Source organism: Anas acuta, chromosome 8 (genome assembly GCF_963932015.1).
Source record: "Anas acuta chromosome 8, bAnaAcu1.1, whole genome shotgun sequence".
In the NCBI taxonomy this organism is placed as follows: Eukaryota; Metazoa; Chordata; class Aves; order Anseriformes; family Anatidae; genus Anas; species Anas acuta.
In genome coordinates this window covers 20,818,996-20,840,024 of record NC_088986.1, presented here as the reverse complement: position 1 = coordinate 20,840,024, position 21,029 = coordinate 20,818,996, and the positions used below count along the sequence as shown (strand labels likewise).

At 36.8% G+C, this 21,029-nt stretch overlaps 1 protein-coding gene across 11 annotated transcripts in view; it reads right to left on the bottom strand.

Moving 5' to 3' along the window:
• Positions 1–3,571: 3,571 nt before the first annotated feature.
• The window catches only part of RALGPS2 (Ral GEF with PH domain and SH3 binding motif 2), a 141,982-nt gene continuing 124,524 nt past the window's right edge, over positions 3,572–21,029 (bottom strand). For all 11 annotated transcript variants that reach the window (XM_068691352.1, XM_068691341.1, XM_068691349.1 and 8 more), the window contains 5 exons: positions 20,623–20,728; positions 19,845–19,937; positions 13,413–13,518; positions 12,123–12,214; positions 3,572–9,933 (listed from right to left, as the gene is read on the bottom strand). In XM_068691352.1, the coding sequence (XP_068547453.1) occupies positions 9,904–9,933; positions 12,123–12,214; positions 13,413–13,518; positions 19,845–19,937; positions 20,623–20,728 (427 nt within the window). In that variant the 3' untranslated portion in view covers positions 3,572–9,903. The remainder of the gene's footprint in view (positions 9,934–12,122; positions 12,215–13,412; positions 13,519–19,844; positions 19,938–20,622; positions 20,729–21,029) is intronic.

Below are 21,029 nucleotides of genomic sequence, written 5' to 3'. Positions count from 1 at the left end.
CTATAAGGACCAAGACAGCTCCTAAACCATTCAATTGCTGTCCAGTCTTTAACAGATTCCTTCTGTAATGGAAGGTGGGGCTGTTGAGAACTACCTTGTAATTTCTCATGCTGTCAATTAAATGCTTGTGATTGCTTCTGGGTCAGAACAAGATTAGAAATGGTGCTGGTATGCATTATTTTTTCTATAACTATTTATTCTTACCTGGTAAGTCCCTACTGCTCTCCTCAACTGTGCCGACACAGCTGTGTGGGTCTGTCCTGTAATGCAGATTATTGAAACAGTCACCTCTAAAAAGCAAAATTCTGAAGGAGGGTTGTTTTAAATATACTTTTCAACATAGCTCTCATGTTTTTGTTATCAAAAGTGTTTTAATTTTCATTAACGTACATTTAGATGGGTTACATCAAAGAAATTAAGAGATTAGCAGGAACATTTCAATTATTACAGCCATCATAATATTGGGTGACATTTAAATAATCGAACTATAATGCTTTCAGGGCATAAGCCAGTCATTAACTGTCAAAAGTTACTTACCTTGTAAAAACGCCCTCCATAGCAGTACGCTTCTTTCCCCTGAAGCCTCCGGTACAGGTATCAAAAATAAGGTATTAGAACAAAAGCAGCACCAGTATAACACAACATTGTAGATTTCAAGACTGATGGGGAATTGATTACTGAGGTGAGAGTTACTCCAGTTTGGAAACTTCCTACATACAATGTTTTAGATATGTAGCACAAGTCAGAAGTTCCTTAAACGCTTGTGAACAGCAAATATACCCAATCAAGCTATATAACAGATCACAGTTATTGCAAGCACCATTTAGACTGTCTTGTTTTGAATAAATCTTAAATACATGTTTATGCTCATTGAAGTGCATACTGCTGTTTCAGCATTGGGAAACTCATAATTTGCATATGCTTTTCCCAGTTCTATCACATAATGCTACCGAGCTGTTCACAACACTGTAAATTTTCCTCTAAGCCACTACTTTGAATTGTTCCTGTATGAGGCAATAGTTCCCTCTCCCCATGCTTGCTCAGTACATTTCCATAGATCTCTGCCTACAAAATGAGCTTCTTCTATACTCCTGACAGTAGTTCTAAAACCATAAAGGAATTCTGCACAGTTGCCACACAAGCCACAGTTTACCCCTGGCTGCAGTGTGCCTTTACGACAAACAATGAATTATCTGAATGCTTAGCTATCCTTTTTGACCTTATAACAGTTCAACTCCTTATACTTTTTCCTTAATGAAAGCAAAATATTTTCCTACCTGAAAAGAAAATGAAAGATACATTAGCACATTGCTGCTAGCTGTATTCTTTTATGTCCCTCTTTAGCTTTAAAATGGATTTTGATGCAGATTTTTTTTTTTTTTAAATACACTCATTTTTCCCTTTGCACCTTTCAGCAGGCCTTTTTGAGTATTTCAAAAGAAAAATTGCACCATCTCATAGCCTGGAACTTTTTATCAGGTCCCTAAGATGTTCTATCACATTATACACATCAAATACAAATTGCTTCTTCTAAAGGCAAAAAAGACCTTCAGCAAAGGTTAGTTTAGCACAGCAGCAGCTAACTGCCTCTTGTGCTAGTTCAGGAAAACAACCAGATTTTGGATCTGCATTTTGTTCTTAAGTTCCAAACTGAACAAAAATTGGGAACTGAAAGAGGCAAGTACCAGTGCAAAGATAAATATTGCCTATCTAAGGATGTATATTTCAGTAATAATACTCTATTTAAGTGCAAATTGATTAAAACATTACTTACAAGTTAGAAGCATGGACTCAGTCTTCTGTAGGCAATTTATTTGCTGTTACAGAAACATACCTCTCCACTGTTCAATCAAGGCATACAGTTCATGCCAAAACACTATCCTCTACCTACATCTGGATATCATCTGTTACCTAACATTCTCCTGGACAAAACCTGAGATTAATACAAAAGGATGATCTCCTCTTTTCAGCTGGCTTATTCCATGCCTCTGGCAGCACCTTGCCGTGGTTTGGTTCCTCTGTTTCTCCCACAGACTTGAACCCTCCTCTCTCCCCTACATTAGGTTTCCTTCACATGCAAAAAAAATAAAAAAAAATCAAAGAGATGAAGTTACAAAACTGAGGCAGTAGCACATACTTCTAACAACTTCTAAAGGAGCATACAAAGTCAATGGACTCACTAGCATATGCACCCAGTGAAGAACAGCTCAAAGTATCACCACACTGAAAATCCTTACAGCCAGCAAACAAGGAAGGGGTTAGATGCCTCTCCCCACACCTGCCCTCTCATTCTATGTACTGAAGGCCCCCTCCTGTAAGCTGTACTCCAAAAGACAAGAAAATAAGGAAAGAGGCCAAAGGAAACCTTGACATACTGCTTGATTTGGGGAAAAAAAAAAAAAAAGCACTAGGGAATGCTCACTCCAGCCACTTCTAGCAGGCACTGCAGAAAGATGCTACAGCCCCTAGGAAAAATGTATTTAAAGGCAAGAAAGTATGTGAAAGACAGAAGCCACAGACAAATGATGGATCTAACAGAAGAGATAGACAGACCGAGAATCACTAAGGTTACTGTGAAGAGAGATGCAGTTGGAACAGGCAAGGAAAGTCTTTTCCGTCCTTTCCCAGAAAAGGGCAGCAGACCCAAGAACCACTTCAGACTTTCTTTCAGCTTTTCAACTCACAGTGTCAGGCTGCCTTATGCCTGAGCATGGGGTCATCACATGAATCTTAATAAAGCTGCTCATCAGAAAACCTGCTTGCCAGAAACTCACAAGTAAGAAGAGTTTTGGAAGAGAATGAGAAAAGATAGACATTACCAACAAATTAATTCAATCTTTCTTTTTACACTAGTCAATACAGTATCCTTCAAACTCAGCAACATAGAAATAACAAAAGGTGGAAAAGAAATCTGCCTTAGCCCTGCTCCTTTTGTAAATACATTTGGAAGAAAGCATTCTGTTGAGAAAAATAACAAAGAGAAGGAGCCCAAGGCTCATGATCTGACAAGCAATGACCCCGTAGCATTTCACGCCAAAAATTTGCAAGCTTATGTTTAGCAAGGCTGAGGGAAAATAAAAAGGCACTGAAAATAGCGAAACACCAAACAAAAAGCTAGTAATGTACAATGCCTCACATGCTATTCATTTGTTCGTCATTGTTAATTTATGTTCCATGTAGTTCCTCCTTCAGCTAAGAAGTCAATCTGCCTGCCTGAGGTCTGTTTTCAGTGAGCTTAATTCATCATACCTCCAAGCATAAAGGCAACAGGATAAAAAAACCAAAACTGATAAACTACCATGTTGAGAAAAAAAAAATCATCATTTAGCTGAATAATCTCTACAAACAAAACCAACACAAATCTCTTCAATGAACTGTATTTTCCTGTTAGTTTATGGATGTTTGTATCAAGTGACAGTGGAATATTTACTCACTACATTCCAGATGTTCATCGAGAAGAGCTAGAAAAACTCAAGCTGATCTCAGCATCATTCCAAAAGACAGTCAATCTCCATATTGCAAAAAACGGTGGCAGTTTTTGACATGAGAAATTAAAACTTCAGACACAGGCCATCTTTTAAATCATTTATTTTAGTAGGAAAGATTTTTGAAACCTGTACTTAAATTCATTTAAACTAGCTTATGCAAACACACAATTTTCACACACACACACAAAGTATTAAAAATGTTGAAGAAAAAAAGGCTAGAGGACAGCCAAACTGCACATCACTCGGTGAGATCATAGTGCAATCGCTCTATCGCCATTTAATGCCTCACACCAGCAGGGAATGTTAAAAACGGCTTGTGTTTACTGCATGACAACCTTGATCCCTCCTCCAGTGATGGTTGGTCCCTAAAGGATTATTTTAAAACTTAGATATGATTTCCTGGTGCTTTTTATGCTTCAGTACTGTGGTATTTGAACAGATATACTCCCGTACACAAGGAGCTAGAGACGCCTGTAAACAAGGCACCCTAGGACCCCTTCTTTCAACATTTGCTTCATTGATTTACACGGCTTTTCCATTTTATCTGTGAACAGCTTTGGAATGGTAAAAGATACCTTCAAGAAACACATTTCAAGGCCAGAATCTATTCAAATAACGAGAACTAATATGCAAATCATCCACTAAAAGGAAATGCAACATTCACGATGCTGTTAGCCATTCAAGCGCAAGATCAGGCTAACAGCCATAACCATGCCACGATCGGCTGGAGCTTCATTTCATTACACCTTTTTTCTCAGCAACAGAACCTCAAGAAAACCTGTCAGCTCTGGTCTGCAGCACGCCTGGCTACATGAAATAATTGGTCTTTTCTCCCTTCACCTCACCCATCTGTCGTCTCCACAGATTCTCAGAAAGCATAAGAAACTTTCAAACTATCCTTCCCTTTCCGACATCTGAATTTATTACCACTATACTAAAACTACCATGTTTTTATAAGGATGCGTTCTAGGAAAACAAACCATTTAATTGCCTAAGAACAACATATTCTTTCTTCCGTTCCTCTTTCCAAAGGTTATGAAGTCTAGCTACTAAATCAGTCTCTAGCAGCTGTTTCAGTGAAGGACAGCACTCTGCCTAGTGTTGGCACTAGAAATACAATATACAAAACCGAGCTCATGGGATATGATGAAAGAATATTATAGATTTATTCAAGGTTTCTCTTCCCCCAAGCATTTTTCTCCTGTAGTTTTTGTTAACAAAAAGCTTGTAAGAAATAAATCATCTCATAATTACATTCTTCAATGCTTAAACCAAAGGAAATGGGAGAGAGAAAAGGATGCTCATTTCTAATAGTGTGAGCTCTTAAGCTCATATGCTCCAGGCCCTGACTTGGACAACTCTTTTCACTTTTTTCTCCACTAATACATCCATTTAGAGATATACCAAAATTAAAATAAATTAATTTTCAAGAAGTCTGGGCTACTTCTGATAAAAGCTGTACAAACCCAGGCTACCAAATGCCACTGCATTTTTTCCTAAATAGCGGCTATACAAACACAGAAAAAAAATACAAAAACGCAAGCCACAACTATTTTACACTGACCAAAGCAACTAACTTCTTCTGCAGAAGTGTAATGACTGTAAGGAATGTTACCCCTTGTTACATTAAGGACACAGTACGCAAGTCTGCCATTATGGTACTCTCAGCACTGAAGTAACAGGATTGGTCTTTGAGTTAATAATAAGGCACTGACAAACGTCCTCCTTAAATCCAAAACACTCTCTCTCGCTACGTAACAAATTAGAATGATGGCTTTAAAAAGAGGGTAAGTTACAAACAAATTCAGTATCTACTGATGGATTCTTTTCATTAGAACTTTCCCAAGACACATCATCTTATCCACAAGCCATTTTTAAAGGAAAAAAAATGGAAGGAAAATGGCAATACATAAATAATAACAAAGCTTTTAAAACTTCACGTTGTTGGGAGAATAAGCCATAGGCTGATGTGATTTATATGAGCCCTGGTGTCTTGATCTTGTAACAGGCAGCACGCTACAGCCAGCCATGGAAAAGATTGGTGAGTTAGCATAAAAAAATCAAAAGGGCAAAGATTGAAGAAAAATGTCACTGAAAGAGCCAGAAGAAATGACATTCCATGATTTATCTTGATTTGCACAAGATTTCTGAAAGTTAAACCAAAACCACGAGATCAATTTGCCATTTATCAGGAGGATCTAACCTCCTAGGGTGTCTTAGCAGCAAAAAAAAAATGCAATTACTTCTGCTGGAAGAGAAAGCATTTCCTTTCAACATTTGTTATGTTTTATACTAATAGAAAAGGACTGTATTGGTGAAAATATATAAATGCAAATAGAAGAGGCTGATGTTGCAGGAAAAATTAGATTACATGCATTTACTTCTAGTGAGGAAAAGATACCTAATAAAATCCTGCTGTGTTCCTTTATGCTTTTTTTCTTTACTGCCAATATGTTTTCAAATATGAACACTTGTATAAATGCTTTTCTTGGTAAAAGTTCAAGTACTCTTTTGCAGTTGAGTTCTAAGGAGGAAAGTTAATGAGCTTAAAGTTGATTCCCCAAAAGATACCAATTCCTCAAGCAACAGGCTAAAACAACTGCATAACTAGTGGGCTGCTTAATGTGCAATCCACTGCTATTACTTCCTTAACAGATCTTCCTTAAGTAGGATATGATTTTTACAGTAATTTAAAAAGCTAACTAACACAATTTCAAAGCTGGGTGCTAAAGCTCATTCATTAGGGATTTATATGCATTCATTCAGTACTTGTACAGCTTGCACCTAAATACTTAATGAATCATAGCAGCCTGAGCAATATCCCTGTGGCATGAAATGTCTGCAAAATGAAATACACGTCTGGGATGAGCTACATTTACTCAAATTATCAGAAGTTTTCAAAATGGAATCTTATCTGCTTTCTAAGAACACTGGAAGAGAAGTTCGAAAAACTGTGCAAAAATTCGTGGATTAAATTGGAAAGATAAGAGTTAGCAGTAAGTATTCAAAAACCAGTACCGAGGGCAATCATATATCCTTAATGCATTGCTCTAATTTCACAAACTGTTCAGTCATTCCCAAGACTGTTAGTTTAGCTGACAAAGTGGTTAGCAGTCAGCAGGTGACTAACATTTCCACGGGAAACCTTGCTACAAGGATCTACTCTGAATGCTTTTCATTCATATGTTTGCAAGTGGGGTACTGTAAGGGGCATCTTTAACTTCAAAATCAAAAACATTGTGAAATAAATTGACAAATATTAGCTGAAGAATTTTGTTAGTTATTAACATAGTAAAGAATGAGAGCATCACAAAAAAAAAAAAAAAAAAACAACATGAAGAGCAACTGTAAACTAACTGAAATAGCCTGGATAACAGTCTTACCTGAATAATGTGAGCTTCTTTCCATTGCTGTTTTCTAAGCACTGGTTTAAACTTATGTTTTAAAAAATTATTATTTTTTAAACAAAACAAAACCAATACTCTGTTCTTTACAGTGCATTTGACTAATCAAAGTCTTTCCAAAGCTTAGCTGAGAGAACTTTCCCTCATGGAACCAAACCACCACCGCCTCTTCCTGAGCAAGATCTATCACAAAATCAGTCATATTTCATTCATTCTGTGTTGCCCTGTAAGGCTAGGTGACCAAATATGAGATAAACCATAAGAAACTACTGAACTACTCATTGCAATAAGTACCAATACTGTTTTCTGTCATTAATCACTCCAGTTACTCTGGCTACGCATTTTAAGAAACTCCTCCCACGATATTCAATCTCTCCCACAGAAAACAGTGTATCTGAGGGTAGAAAACCAAAGAGGAGGAGGAGGCCTAAGAACAATTAAAGTCGGTAACAGCAACATTTCAGTAAATGAGGATTTGTGAACTGTTTTCCCCACCATCCTCCTACCATAAAGCCCTAACTCAAAACAGATGGAAAAATACAAAAAACAATAATAAATGACACCTCCTGACCTGGCTCTGCCTTTAGTAAAGCTGTGTGATGTCAGGCTGTGGCTCCCAGTTGCACGTTTCCTTTCACTGACAGAAAAACAGATACAGTTATGCTGCAATGAATCTATAATAGCTTATTTAAAGATTCAAAATCCACAGGCTATTATCCACAATGCTTAAAAAAGTACACACATTGCTAAAAAACACTTACTTGTTGAGAAGAAACACACATTAAATAATTTTTAAAACAAACAAAAAAAACAAAACAAAACAAAACTGAAGTTGTGCAAAGTCTACTACAGTAACACTGCTGGCTACGAAGATGTTGTCTTCACTATACACCCAACATGGGTTAACTGGGGCGACGTGTGAGTTGAAGAGGGATTCAGCACAAGCGACTCCTTTCCAAAATCCATGACTTCAGGATCAGAACAGACTATTCATTCCCCAAAGCAAAAAAAAAAAAAACTTGCAGAGGGACACAAATTCCCACGCTGCTTGTGGTGTAACTCTGACAGAGGCATCTTCCTACTGTTTTCCTTCTACCAAGAGCCAATTCACAGGAACAATTTTAGAAACATAACCCAGCCTATTAACATTTCACTCCACATCACCAAGTGTGTGTGACTTTTTTTTTTTATTTGCTTTAAGTGAGAGACTGGTTTATTCTTCTCTGTTTTTTCTCTCCAGAAATCAGAAATTAATCACGTCCATTAAGATAGTAATTTAACTCTGGAAAAAAAAAAAAAAGTGAATTTATAGGCTTCTACTCTTATGCAAGAGAAACGTACATTTTCAAAATAATCAGTACTAGTAGAAACCTTTATTATGTAGTCAGAGAACTCTGCCACAAACTGGTAGGTAGTTTGTTTCTTTTTGGAAAGGAGTATTCATGGTGGAATATGCAAGCTTATTTATGGCCACTAAACCACAGAGTCAATGAAACATTTCCTACTTCTCCACAAACTTCAAAGTTCTGATATCAGAGGAATATTTTGGACAACGTTTCCTTGCTTTACAAAGGTCGTATTTTTGAAGATTAAATAAACACTCATCATCCAGAAAACACTATCTAGGTGACGTCAAGGAAACCCAGCCAAAGCAGGAATCAAAGTTTTATGAATGAAACACATGAAAATATGGTTCCTTTTTACAAGCATTTTTTTTTTTTTTCTGTGAGGAATTTCAGTGACCAAGAATTGTTCCTGTCAAGGATGGAATGGATGGAATTTTGATAGTCCCACACCTTTTTTCTCTTTATGTTATCCCAACTTTAATAAATTATTTGCCTGAAGATCAAAAAAGCTTCTGTATGTACGGTCGACTTTAGGCCATGTTATCCATACCACACAATGTCATATGCTTTGACCAACGACAGATAATAAAAATCAATTATTGCCAAATGAGAACATGAAAGCTTGAAATTGTGCCTCTATCATTTTAAAATACAGATCTTAAGTGATATTATGAAACACCATACACTGACAGTGGTCCCTAGCTGATAATTTAACAGATACCCAGACAAGTCAAACATCACCATGAATTATACCAAGGTGGTGGTGGATTTTTTTTTGTCATCCAACCTTCATATGTAGCTGAGTGACAGGTGTAGAAACAAATGGGAAGAAAGCACTTGGCTCTGACCCAACAGCGCTTCTAGTTTTGTCTCTCTCACACACACGCATGCGCACACCTGCCAACCACCAGAAACATGTGAATTGAGATCTAACCAGGAATTAGGTATCGACGTACCAAAAACATTTTTGGTGTGTAAGTGCTCAGCCTTTGTGCCACTCGCAGGCAATACGGCTCCCATACAGTACTCAGGTTTACAAGCTTACTGCTGTTTTAAACTTGCACTTGTTAAATTTCTTATAGGTCTGAGAGAAATGACATTGCTCCAGGCTCAGTGTGCCTGGGACAAGCTCCCATTGAGAACTCCTGGTATAGTCTAAACAACATCTCTACAGTGTGCAGTACCTCTTTTACCCAGTTCATACATAGCTTTTGATACAACTCTTAAATACCAGTTTACTTGCTTTCTTAAGAATACCTAAAAAGGTGAGTTATTTTCAAAATTAGTATAAAGTTAAAAGAAACTCAAACAAGCTACAATCTATTTAACTCAAGCACAGCACCGCCAGAAGTTTCACACACACTATTTGGTGTTTTCATTGTTGTTTTTCCTTTCACTCTTTAAGGCAGTGGTTTCCACAAGTCAGTTCAGAGAATTTAACGAACCATGGTCCATGGCAATTCATGTTGCAACTCCATTTTTCATTTGGGGGACTCTACTCCCCAGCCATTAGTAGTTTTGTTCAGGGCTCCAGAGTTCAGATCAACTTGACAAGCTCTGTTCTGGCACAGACTGCAGCTGGCACATTTTCCATCAGGACCTCATTCTCAATTATGAGATGGTTTAAATTGTTCTTTTTTTGTTTGTTTGTTTTGTATTAGCCTGCTATTCAAAGGTCATCAAGTTGGCAGGAACCTGAAAACAAGAATACAAATAACTAATTCCACTGTTTCAGACACTATTCCACCTGTTTAAATGCACATTACAATGCTCAGTCTGTCTCAAAAAAAAAAAAAAGGAGGGAGATGCAACTGTCATTAAGCAGTACAAGTATACTTACAGCTGTAAAAAACCCAGGTATCAAAGTATGGTTTATGATTTTACTGCATGCCTTAGATCTTCTTAATTTTGATGAAATTTAAGATTCAAGTTGTCGACAAAGCAACTTTAACATGATAAATGTCAGCACTCAACTGTGCAAGAACCTTCTCACTTGAGTCCCACGAGATAGAGAATTCTTGGCACAGGTCAGTGAGTGATGTAGGCCCTCCAGTATTTTTAGGACTAATTTACAAAAACAAGGCATAAACACTTGCCTAGGCTTTTCCCATAGGAAACCTGAATGTGTGATGGAAACATCACTCCCTTTCATGAATATTAAAGCTAGTCTGCATTATATAATTTATATCCCCATTTTCTCCTTATCAGGAATTTGCCTGACAGCAACAACTCCTATTTACTCAGGGTACTAAAGAGCCACTAAATTCCAGATGACTGCCAATAAATACATAGTTTGGTCAGATTTGAAGCAAATTATTTCTTGCCTTGCATTTACTGTTTATCCACAGAAGCAAGAATGACCAATCGGGTTAAAGTTCCACCATGAAAATTAAAGATTATATATATTAAAATAGTTCCCAAAGTTATTCAGCTGGGTAGGTGCTTATTCTGTTGAAAGCACGTCTAAACGTGCAATGTTATTAAGGGCATGACTGCATAAGCAAACATCTGTTTTTAACAGTTTCGTGAGGTGCCTCTCTAGGGAAAGCACTGGTCAGGAGTCAAATCGCAATCAGGAGAAAGACTTTAAAGAATCTTTATTTAAAACACATTTTGTATCTAAACCAACCTTTATTACCTAATGTTTGCATGAAGTGCTGCTTCTTCTAACACTGCAAGAAGGCTTGCAGTATAACTACACTCATATATGCCAGAAAACAGACGGTATGCAACAAACAATGGTAAGCAGTGCTATTGGCCTTTTAGTGGTGGTCTTCTTCCATAACTCCTCCCCCTACCTGTCTTTTAAAACCTCCTGCATTTATCCTCACCTTGCTGCCATCCTTTCCCCAGGAAGCTGAGCCGTTAAGCTTGCTGCTTTTGCATAAGCTAGGAGCTGAATGCTTTAGACAGGTTTGCATTGTGTAGCACTGTTAAGCCTTACTGAATAAAAGCTGTCAGAGTGCAGTTTTCGGGCCTGCCTGGCAGTCACCACCTTCTTGCAAACTCCTTGCCATTATTTGCTACTATTTGCACTCTTTCCAGCTGGGAACACAATTTCCTCTCCTTTGCACTGTCTCAGATACATTTCCGTGACCCTCCTTACTCCTGAGATTTCTGTAAGAAGGACTGAACAGGAATGCACAGAAGGATCTGAAAAGGTCCTTAATTTTCCCCCTATTCTTAAGCATAGCCATGTAGAAACAAGCAACAAATTCATTAATATTTTTGCTTCAGGAACTCAACAAACGTGCAAAGGAAAAGGGAATTTAACAAAGAGAAAGCATTAACTTAAAGATGCAATTTTGCTCATGAAAAAGTCAAAGACAATTTCTACGAGAACAGAATTTATCAGGAGTTGGAATAGTCTTTTCTTCCTTTCTGAATCAGGGAAAATTCTGGTTTTGATTTTCAAGTTTTTCAAACATACTCAGAACTGTAATATTTTTATATATTTTGGAAATACATACGAACAACAGAAAATTTGCATGCTCAAGACCTAACAAAGTAGCACCATAGAGAGGTACCAGAAATTGTTATTGAATACTATAGTTTATCGTTTTATAACAATAAAATAGTCATTTTTAAATGGGCAGCTCTAGGACAAAACTTTTAGCATATTCCTTCAATTTCTGAAATTTCCCAATTGCTTTAAATTAGCCTCAAGATAAACCCCCATTTTTCTTCATTACCACAGAAGCACTGAGGATGTGTTTACAAAGAGACAAACAAGAAAGCTAAGGCAAGTCAATAAACAGGTGAAATCAATGTCCAGGCTGGTCACTCTTCACACAGAGCCATCAATTACAGCTTAATCATCCTGAAGCTCTGTCAGCTGTGAGCTCTTAACAGCTCATAATTTTATTTCAACATCTTGCTCTCACCTGTTGTCTGTTGCTTTGGCAGGCAGCACTCAGGTGTTTAAACCAGAGCATTGCATTCATTCTATTTCCAGCTTGAAATTTGTAGGAATTTCCTAAGTGAGAAAGGTATGGGAAAAAATGGATAAAGAAACACAGCCAATACTATATTTAAATCTTATCAATAGTCAAATAACTCGAAATTATAACACTACAAAAACATGTTATAGCAAAAGGTTCTTAAAACTTCACACTTTGACTGGCAGACGTGGAGGAGCTTAAACAATTGTTTGACATAATGCAAAAAAGTCACAGCTCATCTGTCTTCCTTTTGGACATTCGTGATTTCAACTAACACCACTGTAAACTAGAAAAAAAAACAAAACATTTCTCAGAAACATACAACAAAAAACAATTTTTGTTCAATGCCATTATTCAAGTTTGGTATATCAGTATTTTTATGAAGTGCAAGGTGGCACTGAAATGCATTCTAAAGAATTTGAAAATATTTGAAAATTATTCCTAAATATTTTGACATATGTCAGACAGCTATTTTCAGTATCTCATGTTAGGCAGTACTTACTTGGATTCAGAAATGTATTACAAAAATGTTTCAAGTTGTTGTCGCTAAATTTAAACTGACAAGCTTAAACTAGAATAGACTCTCAAAAATAAGATGTACTAAGCCTGGACATAAATAAAATTAAAAATGTCAAGCTTCTTTATCAAAACTGCTAGTGATGCTCTTTGTGCTATGGAAAAGTAACAACTTCTTCAGTTTAAACTAAAATCAGGGTACTACGCTAGAATAAAGGAAATTATTTTTTTGTTCCTTATTTTTTCCACTGGCTTCTCAGTGCAATATAGTCAAATCTCACTGCTTTTCCTGGCAATAGCACAGCATTTCAATAGCTGTTTTGTTTTGTGGTTTGTTTTTTATTTGAAAGGTAGAGGTCGAGCACCTGGTACTAGCTGAATAGCAAACTTTTTATTGCTACTTACATTTTTGTGTACGTGAAAATGCCTCTGAATGGTCTAAATATAGTTTAAAAGAATGCAAATGAATACTTGCAAGAAAAACACAAGCAGAGCTGTTAGTTTGGACAGTACTTAAAATTTCATGAAGGAAGACTTTAAGGATTCTCTACAGACAATTGTTCCTGCAGCATACTAAAGGTATGATCCCTCTTAGAGTAGCTGATTAATAAAAAAAGTAGGATTTTTTCCTGTATCATTTAATTTTGCTGAGGAATTCCTACACAATTAAGTGTTTCTTCTGGGTATCACTGTGCTCTTGATACGAGTGTTGCTCACCTTTCTCAGAATCAGTCAATAAGAAGAGATCGGGATGTTCAGGGTCATCTGCCATCATCACCATCCAGCCCACCACTGACACGTTCTTACTTGGTGTGGATTTGAACTGAAAATACAAGCAGAGATGTAAACTAGCATGAAACGAGAAGCCTCAGACAGACTAAGTAGAACAAGTATTCAAAAGAGGTGTTTTCAGTGTCACCATCAAAAGACAGAGTAACTTTAGAGGAAGCACATCACGTAAGTAAACTTAAAAATTTTATATGGAATTAATGAAAACAGAACTTACCACAATTAATAAATACAAATTAAAAGGAACATCACAATCCATCAAATTGCATGTCAAACATCTAAACTGCATTGTATGGATACCATAGCATTCCTTATCATGTTACTCCACATGTACATATATCATTAAAAAATGCATCAAGTGAAAAGTTAGTCCCTTCACTGTTAACAAGGAGAAGAACTGAACTCATCTGTGCTGTAACTATTCAAAGTTAACATACATAACGGTTACAATAATATGTAATTGCATATAACACAAGTCTTTTGGACATGGTAACACCAATGTGTTATTAAATATGTCCTGATGAAGGAAATAGATCAAGTGAGAGTGAATATTCAGTAAACAAGACATTGTTACATTCAAAATGATGGGGTTTTCCTGTTTTGAGGTGTTACTCATACATTGACTTATAACTTACACCTCCCCTTCCAAGCATGATATCAGTCTCTCCTATGCTATTCTCTCTCTTTAACAGTCCCTTGGTTCCACTCTCCTTTCCATTCACCTGGGCAATATTATTTTCTACTTCGCAGGCCTCCTCTTAGTTCCAGGCAAACTGCCCATTAAATCCCAACTTGCCCATTTTCAGGCCACAAGCTTCCTTCTCTCTGGTCTCCTTGTTTATCTATTAGTAGACTCTCACAATCCACCTCCCGTTACTTGATCAGTCCCATTCTCTCTCCAAGATCTAACCCATAAAATCTCTCTCAAGTGTTTAGTTGACATATCTCCTCCTCCCACATTCACATGCCCACCACAGACTTCATCACTAGTCCTTGTGTTTCTTCCCTCTGCAACGCTTTACCACATTTCTGTGCCCAGAAGGTCCAACTCTGCTATATGCTGGCCACTATCACATGTTATTTTTTAAAAGCCATAAAGCTAAAACAATCTCCAAGGATATTTAAAATTATTGAAATCTATTTGTCATTCTAGAACACATTTTTCATACTAATTTCTCATAGCAAATTTACAGCATTAAACATCAATTGTCTTTTGTATCACCTAAAAATATAGATTGGAATAACTGACAATTACGAGATGGCCTTGAATGCCTAAATAAGCTTACCTGTCTTAGACTTGTGAAACAGCCTATATTTTAAAACTCAGTTTAAAATACATTAGAACTTTAAATGAACAAACATTAGGTCAAATACGTGAAACATGAAAAGCATTTCAACCTAGTTCAAAATAATTTAAGAGTGAACTATTTTCTCTATTTCTGAATGCAGCCTTGTGTACTGTCATCCTTCTGTTGCTATAGTTACACTTGCAGGAAACATTTCATCACAAGCTCCTACTGGTCATGTTTGGATGAAATATTTTAACATCAGCGGAAATATGAAAGCTTGGAAACTTTGAATGGATGCTTGTACACATAGCTTAAGTGTAGAAGGGATGATGACTGTTCTTATAAAAGATCTGCCTACCGAACTTCAAAATGGATGGCCTTTATTGATACCACTACAGATAAAACCATGGGAGAAGACCACTCCTTAGAAAATCTGCAGAACCGCAACTGAAGTTTTAAGTCATTCTACTGCCTTTAGAAAAATGGCAAATTAGGTAACATAATGGCAGATTAGGTAACCTCATAGGAGAGACAGGTAAATTACAAAGCCGTATCAGACAAACATTTCATTACATTTAGGCCCGGATAACAATTTCTTTCCAAACAGAACCTAAAGTTTCTGTAAAGATTCCAGCCAGTAATGAAAGCTGATAAGGTGTTAAGTTTATTTGAAAAAAGGAATAAAGATCATGAAACAAGGACAGGACTCGTTACAGACTCGCTCGAGACACCACCTTGAAAAATAAGTGACAACTTACACTTAAAAGGGATCTGCAAATGCAAACTTCCAGTAGTCTTACAAAGCATTAATGGGTCAGCTTTACAGAGGTGGAAATCTAAGCCACAAAGAATGAACTACATTCTCTTCTGGAGTTTCATTAAAAATGACATTTTCTCTTTCCTACCTTGGTTGTACGTCTCAACAATAGGCCTGCAATACGTGCAATTACCACACAATTAAAACTGCTAGGGCTTGCTTGTTTCATTTTAACCACCAGCTCAAGAATGCCTCACGCTTTCAAAACAATAAGTTAATCCCGATGCTTCTCTAGGAAGTAAAAAGCCCCACACAAGGAAAGCATTTCCTGCTACCATCAATCCATCATCACTTGAAACACATGTCAGTTTTCCATCCCGTCGCACTGCTGGATTTGTATTGCATGTTTACACAGTCCCCCAAGGCAGTTCATTCTCCACTGATGCATGGAGCTGTGCTAACAGCTAGTCTGCTTTGTTAACTTGAAGGGAATGAAAGCTTCATTGTGATTTAATGTTCCTGGTCCCTCTGCTTTTCTATACAGGTCACTGGAATGAAACTCTTATTATATGCACAGAAAGCCATACAGCTCTGGTGCAAGGCTTCACATAACCAGATTTGTTGTTGTTCCTAGCTCAAAAACAGTTTTACTGAAGTCTTTGAATCAAAAATTCAAACTCCTGTTGGGGTCTTACAGCTAATAGTCAAATCGTTCTCTCAGTGGCTGACCACATTTCCTAGAACAGCAGTATTCTTTATCATGTTTTTTTCTGTGAAAGTGCCTGAGCAACAACTATTAAGGTTTCTAGAATGTCGATAAATGGGTCTAATTCTGAATACCGCATGCAAGGCAAGGCTTGGAATGAACAAGGCTTCATTCTTGAGAGTGAAGGCTCAGAAAGTCACTGTTGCTTTTCCAAATACCTACAGACATGGAAAAATCTCTCATGCATGCTGTGTTGTCACAGAAATTGGCAAGATATTTTCATCCCAGTCACTACAACAGTTTTCTTATGGATGTATTCACATTTTTCCAGGAGAATGCTTTTTAAATAAGTTGACTATTTTTACTATTGTCCTTTTCTAAACATACACAAGTACAAGTTTTATCGTGGATACTTGTTTGTGGGTACCATTTAGGCAAACTAGATAAAACCTTAGGCATCTTACAAACATTCCTCTGAGATTCTTCTGTACCTCATCTCTGGACTCCAGCATGCTCGTTATAGACAACTACTACTGTAGTAATAATTGAAACCTGTTCATTATTTAAAATACAAAGATCATTATATCTATTAGTCTTTCTTTGATGCAACACAAGAAAATTTGTCACCTCCAGGTATCTACTGCATTCTTTGGAGTAGATTCACGTCTACAGTAAACACTACACTGGTATACTCCTTTGTCTTTGACTGTAGGTACAAGAAGAAGAACTGGCCTGCATGTGTTTAAAAGGGAGGGAATTTCTTGCCCTTCTTGCTGGATTACACTCAGATTTTTATGAGGTAATTTTCCAAAGAGGTTGGCTACTATAAGCCTGGAAGAGCTTTCAGTGTAAGTGCATTCCAAGTCCTCGGTCTCAGCTGCCTGAAGCAATAGGAGCAGAACAGTCAAAAGCATGCCTGTAATCAAGACATGGTTAGCATGGGAGCTCTAGCCAAGAACCTTTATTTAGCAGACTGACTTTTGTTTGTTTGTTTCTAGCATTCCCTTCCACATCACAGACATCTTGAGCAAGGAAGTTACAAAAGACAGATCTTAACATGGCAACAGTAGATATCTGGAATATTTTAGCAAGGTATATCTAAAATGTATCAATGTTGGAAAAAAACACTCCAAAGTAGACAGCATTATCCCTTTTAAGCATTTAATCTGGACAGCAACAAAACAGCCTAGATCTAGCCTCAGGACTGTTTTGCAGAGCGAACCTCTCAGGAATATAACTGTATTTGCATAGTGCACACATGCTGATGTGAGTTTAGGAGGAAATTCTTCACTGTAAGGGTAGTGAGGCACTGGAACAGGCTGGCTGCTGCTGATGCCCCATCCCTGGAGGTATTAAAGGCCAGGTTGGATGAGGCCCTGAGCAACCTGACCTAGTGGGTGGTATACCTGCCTATGGCAGGGGGCTTGGAATTGGATGATCTCTGACGTCCCTTCCAACCCAAACCATTCTATGATCTCAATAAATAATTGACTTGGGAGCTAATAAAAGCTAGTTCAACAGATTCAGAAAATTTTTGAAAGAGTATTCTAAGTGGATACGACTATATTTAATACAAAAGTAAACACTTCAAGCAATAGAGACTTCACATGATCAGATACCAAACTTCATTTTTTCTAAGCATTTGTTACCTTTTTAGTTCATTTACTTTTCCTAAAAATAAAAAAGGAAGTTCATCTGCATGATCAAAACTGTTACTCTGAAAAAAATGGATAAACAGATGGATAACAAAAATTTAATATTTTCTTTTCAAACAACACAGTTACTAGCTGTGCAATTTCTCCAAGCTCCCTAAACCTGTATGCCATTTAGATTGTTTTAAAATATTTATACACAATCTTGAAAAACCTTCTGATTGAATAGGTGCAAGTATGGCAAAGCCTTCCATCATTCTGTACTTTGACAGATGGTGGACAGGAAAGGCTTACAAAATGCATACTCTGTTCTTAAAAGAAAACCAAATGCAATTTTGGCATAAATCCTAAAAGGCATCACATCATTAACAGGAGCACAAAGTCTGACATTACAAGAAATTCTTTTCCATTTCTCAGTGTTTCCAGAAAAACAAGCAATTGTTAGTGACATAATGCCAGCACAAGTTCTCTTCTTTCTTTCTCATTTGCTTTAGTAATTCACACTTCTACTCATAACAGTTTACAAGTCTGGTCTTGCCAACTACCTTTGCTTTAAAGGGATGGAGTCCTTCCACATGTTTTTCACTGATGCCAGAGGTAAACGCATTCACACACAAACACTTTTCTCAAGACACCATGGAGACATGACGCTCAGCTAACAGGCTTTTGGCCAGACCTGCACTGTCATTCAAAACTGGCAGGACAAATTAGGTGGGATCAGTTTAGCTTTCACCTAAGCAATTATAGCCATTAGGGGTGGGGCAGAGGAATGATACTAGAGAAACTGCGGATCTTTCTACAAATAATTAGCTATTATTAAACTACTTGGAATATTAGAGTACTGTTTCCTAATTACTTGCTGTCAATAAAAGCAGAAAACAATTGCTTTGTAGATTAAGACAACACTAGAAACAAACTTTCCAAACAGAACAAGAATTCAAATATTCAGAAGTCTACAAGTCAGAAATGCTATGCTTCAAATCACTACCCTCTGAATATAAAAATGTTAGGATCAAAAGCCACTATTTTGTACCAGAAAGAAAAAGACAGTCCCCTTCCTAGGATTCTAGAGCACATCTCAGTTTCTAAAATTACATAAGCTTTATGCACAGCAAATGTTCTTTAGTGACAGTTGTCATAAATTAAACCCAAACACTGGCCAAGGTAGCTATAAGTAATGATTCCAAGTAGCAAATGAACTTGGAAAAACACTCAAGAATCTTAAGTTTTATCCAGTTTCTTAACTGGATCTCTGGCACATCTTCTTCCAACATAATTAACCAGTGAAAACAGAAGTGAACTATGCACACCATGACATCCCTGGAACACCTACAGAAATTCCTTTTATTACTTTCCCATATAAGCAAAGTACTCCTAGATTCTTTCAAATTAAGTTGCAATGGATGAAAGGAAAGCCAGCATTATATGATATGCTAGCTCTTTGTGTAACATATGAAGTGCTCTGTAGTCAGTTTTAATTAATGAGGTTAGACAAAAGAGGGCCTAATTTTGCCACATATACAAAATCAGTACTTTTAATATCATATGTAGTGATTTCTCTGTCTTTCCACAACGGTGATTGCTTGGATTTCAGGCAGCAAACTGCCGTAAGACTCAGAAATCATCAGAAGATATGACTTCTAACTTAGAAAAGCAGGCAGACCCAATGCCATAGTTTCCATCCTTACACACCAACAAATCCAAAAACCCATGGTATATGCAAAGCAGATGTTCCTGGGATAGCATCTAAACACGCGTGATGGTCCCAGTAGGGCATATCTGTATGAGCTGAGTCTGACTGGAAGACGGGATAGTACCAGCTAGAAATTGTGCAAATCCTAGAAATACTTTCAGTATTTACATAGGTGATTCATTATTATTGTGATTCATTAGAATGTGATTGGAATCACATTCTAATTTTGTCAAACAATACTGGAATATGCCTGTTTTACATACGTGTTTTCTTTCGGTAGCCTTCAGAGATTTTGCAGCATAGTAAAAGAGTTGGGTTCCACACAGTGCTACCCAGTATTTTGTCCAAGATGCTACCTAGAATGAAAGGGGAGAAAAAGTAAATGAAATGTTCCATATTACTAAGATGTAAAATAGCAGGCATCATCCTGCAAGAACACGACAGCACTAACAGTACAGCAAAACCAGCAGCCCTATTTCCAAAGCTGCTGTTCTTAGGTATTCATAGAAGTCCACAATGCATTAGAAGAAATCTAGAAAGCAGAAAGAATGTGCCTTTCCTCACTAATCTAAGAAAAACTATTTTACTCTATACTTTCTGCAACCCTTATTAAAAACTTCATTGAGATAGAATGTTTGTCCCTTTTCTTTTTCATTTTATGCACAGTCATAAAGTATACCCCATTGTCACAAATACCTATTTACAATTAAATCAAATGTTTACAGTGCAAATGTTAGGGGTTATTCTATTGATAAGTTGTAAGGATCCACCTACCATTCAGGAAGATAAAAAGTTATCAGTACTTGTATGAAATTCTATGTAGCATTACTCTTCTCTTCCACTTCCTAGATCATGGGCACAGTCTTATAAACCAACTAAAACAACCAAACAGATCAACTCGAACTCTAGCAGTGACCCTAAACCTTAATTAGCAAGGCAAACGAAATCTCAGACACATAAATTAGATGCATTATTGCCATTTTATTGTATTTACAAGAAAGAAGGTGAGAAAAGTAATGATTTTTTTTTTTTTAATCTTACTGTAGGTTTTTTGCCTTCTTTCAACAAAGTCTTCCTCCTGAGAACACCTTGAATAGTAACTGCTCCTGGATACAAATGAACAGCCAAATCTTCAGATTCTAGAGAGCTGAAAGGAGCATGTGAAAAATAGTGTAAAAAATACTTTTCTTAGTTATCCAATCATTACCTCAAACTACTGCAAACATCTGTATTTTAATCTATAATGCAATTTCATTTATAGGACTTGTGATCAGTGATCAGAAAAATTAGCCAAGCAGGTAATCCTTGATTTAAAAAAAATAAAAAATTAAAACAAGACAACTGAAATTCAAGAACAATTAATTTTAACTGGCAAACATTTGGAGTACATTGATACTGTTGCTGCGTATGTTAAAACATCTCCTTCAGCTCTTGCAAGAAAGATTGAG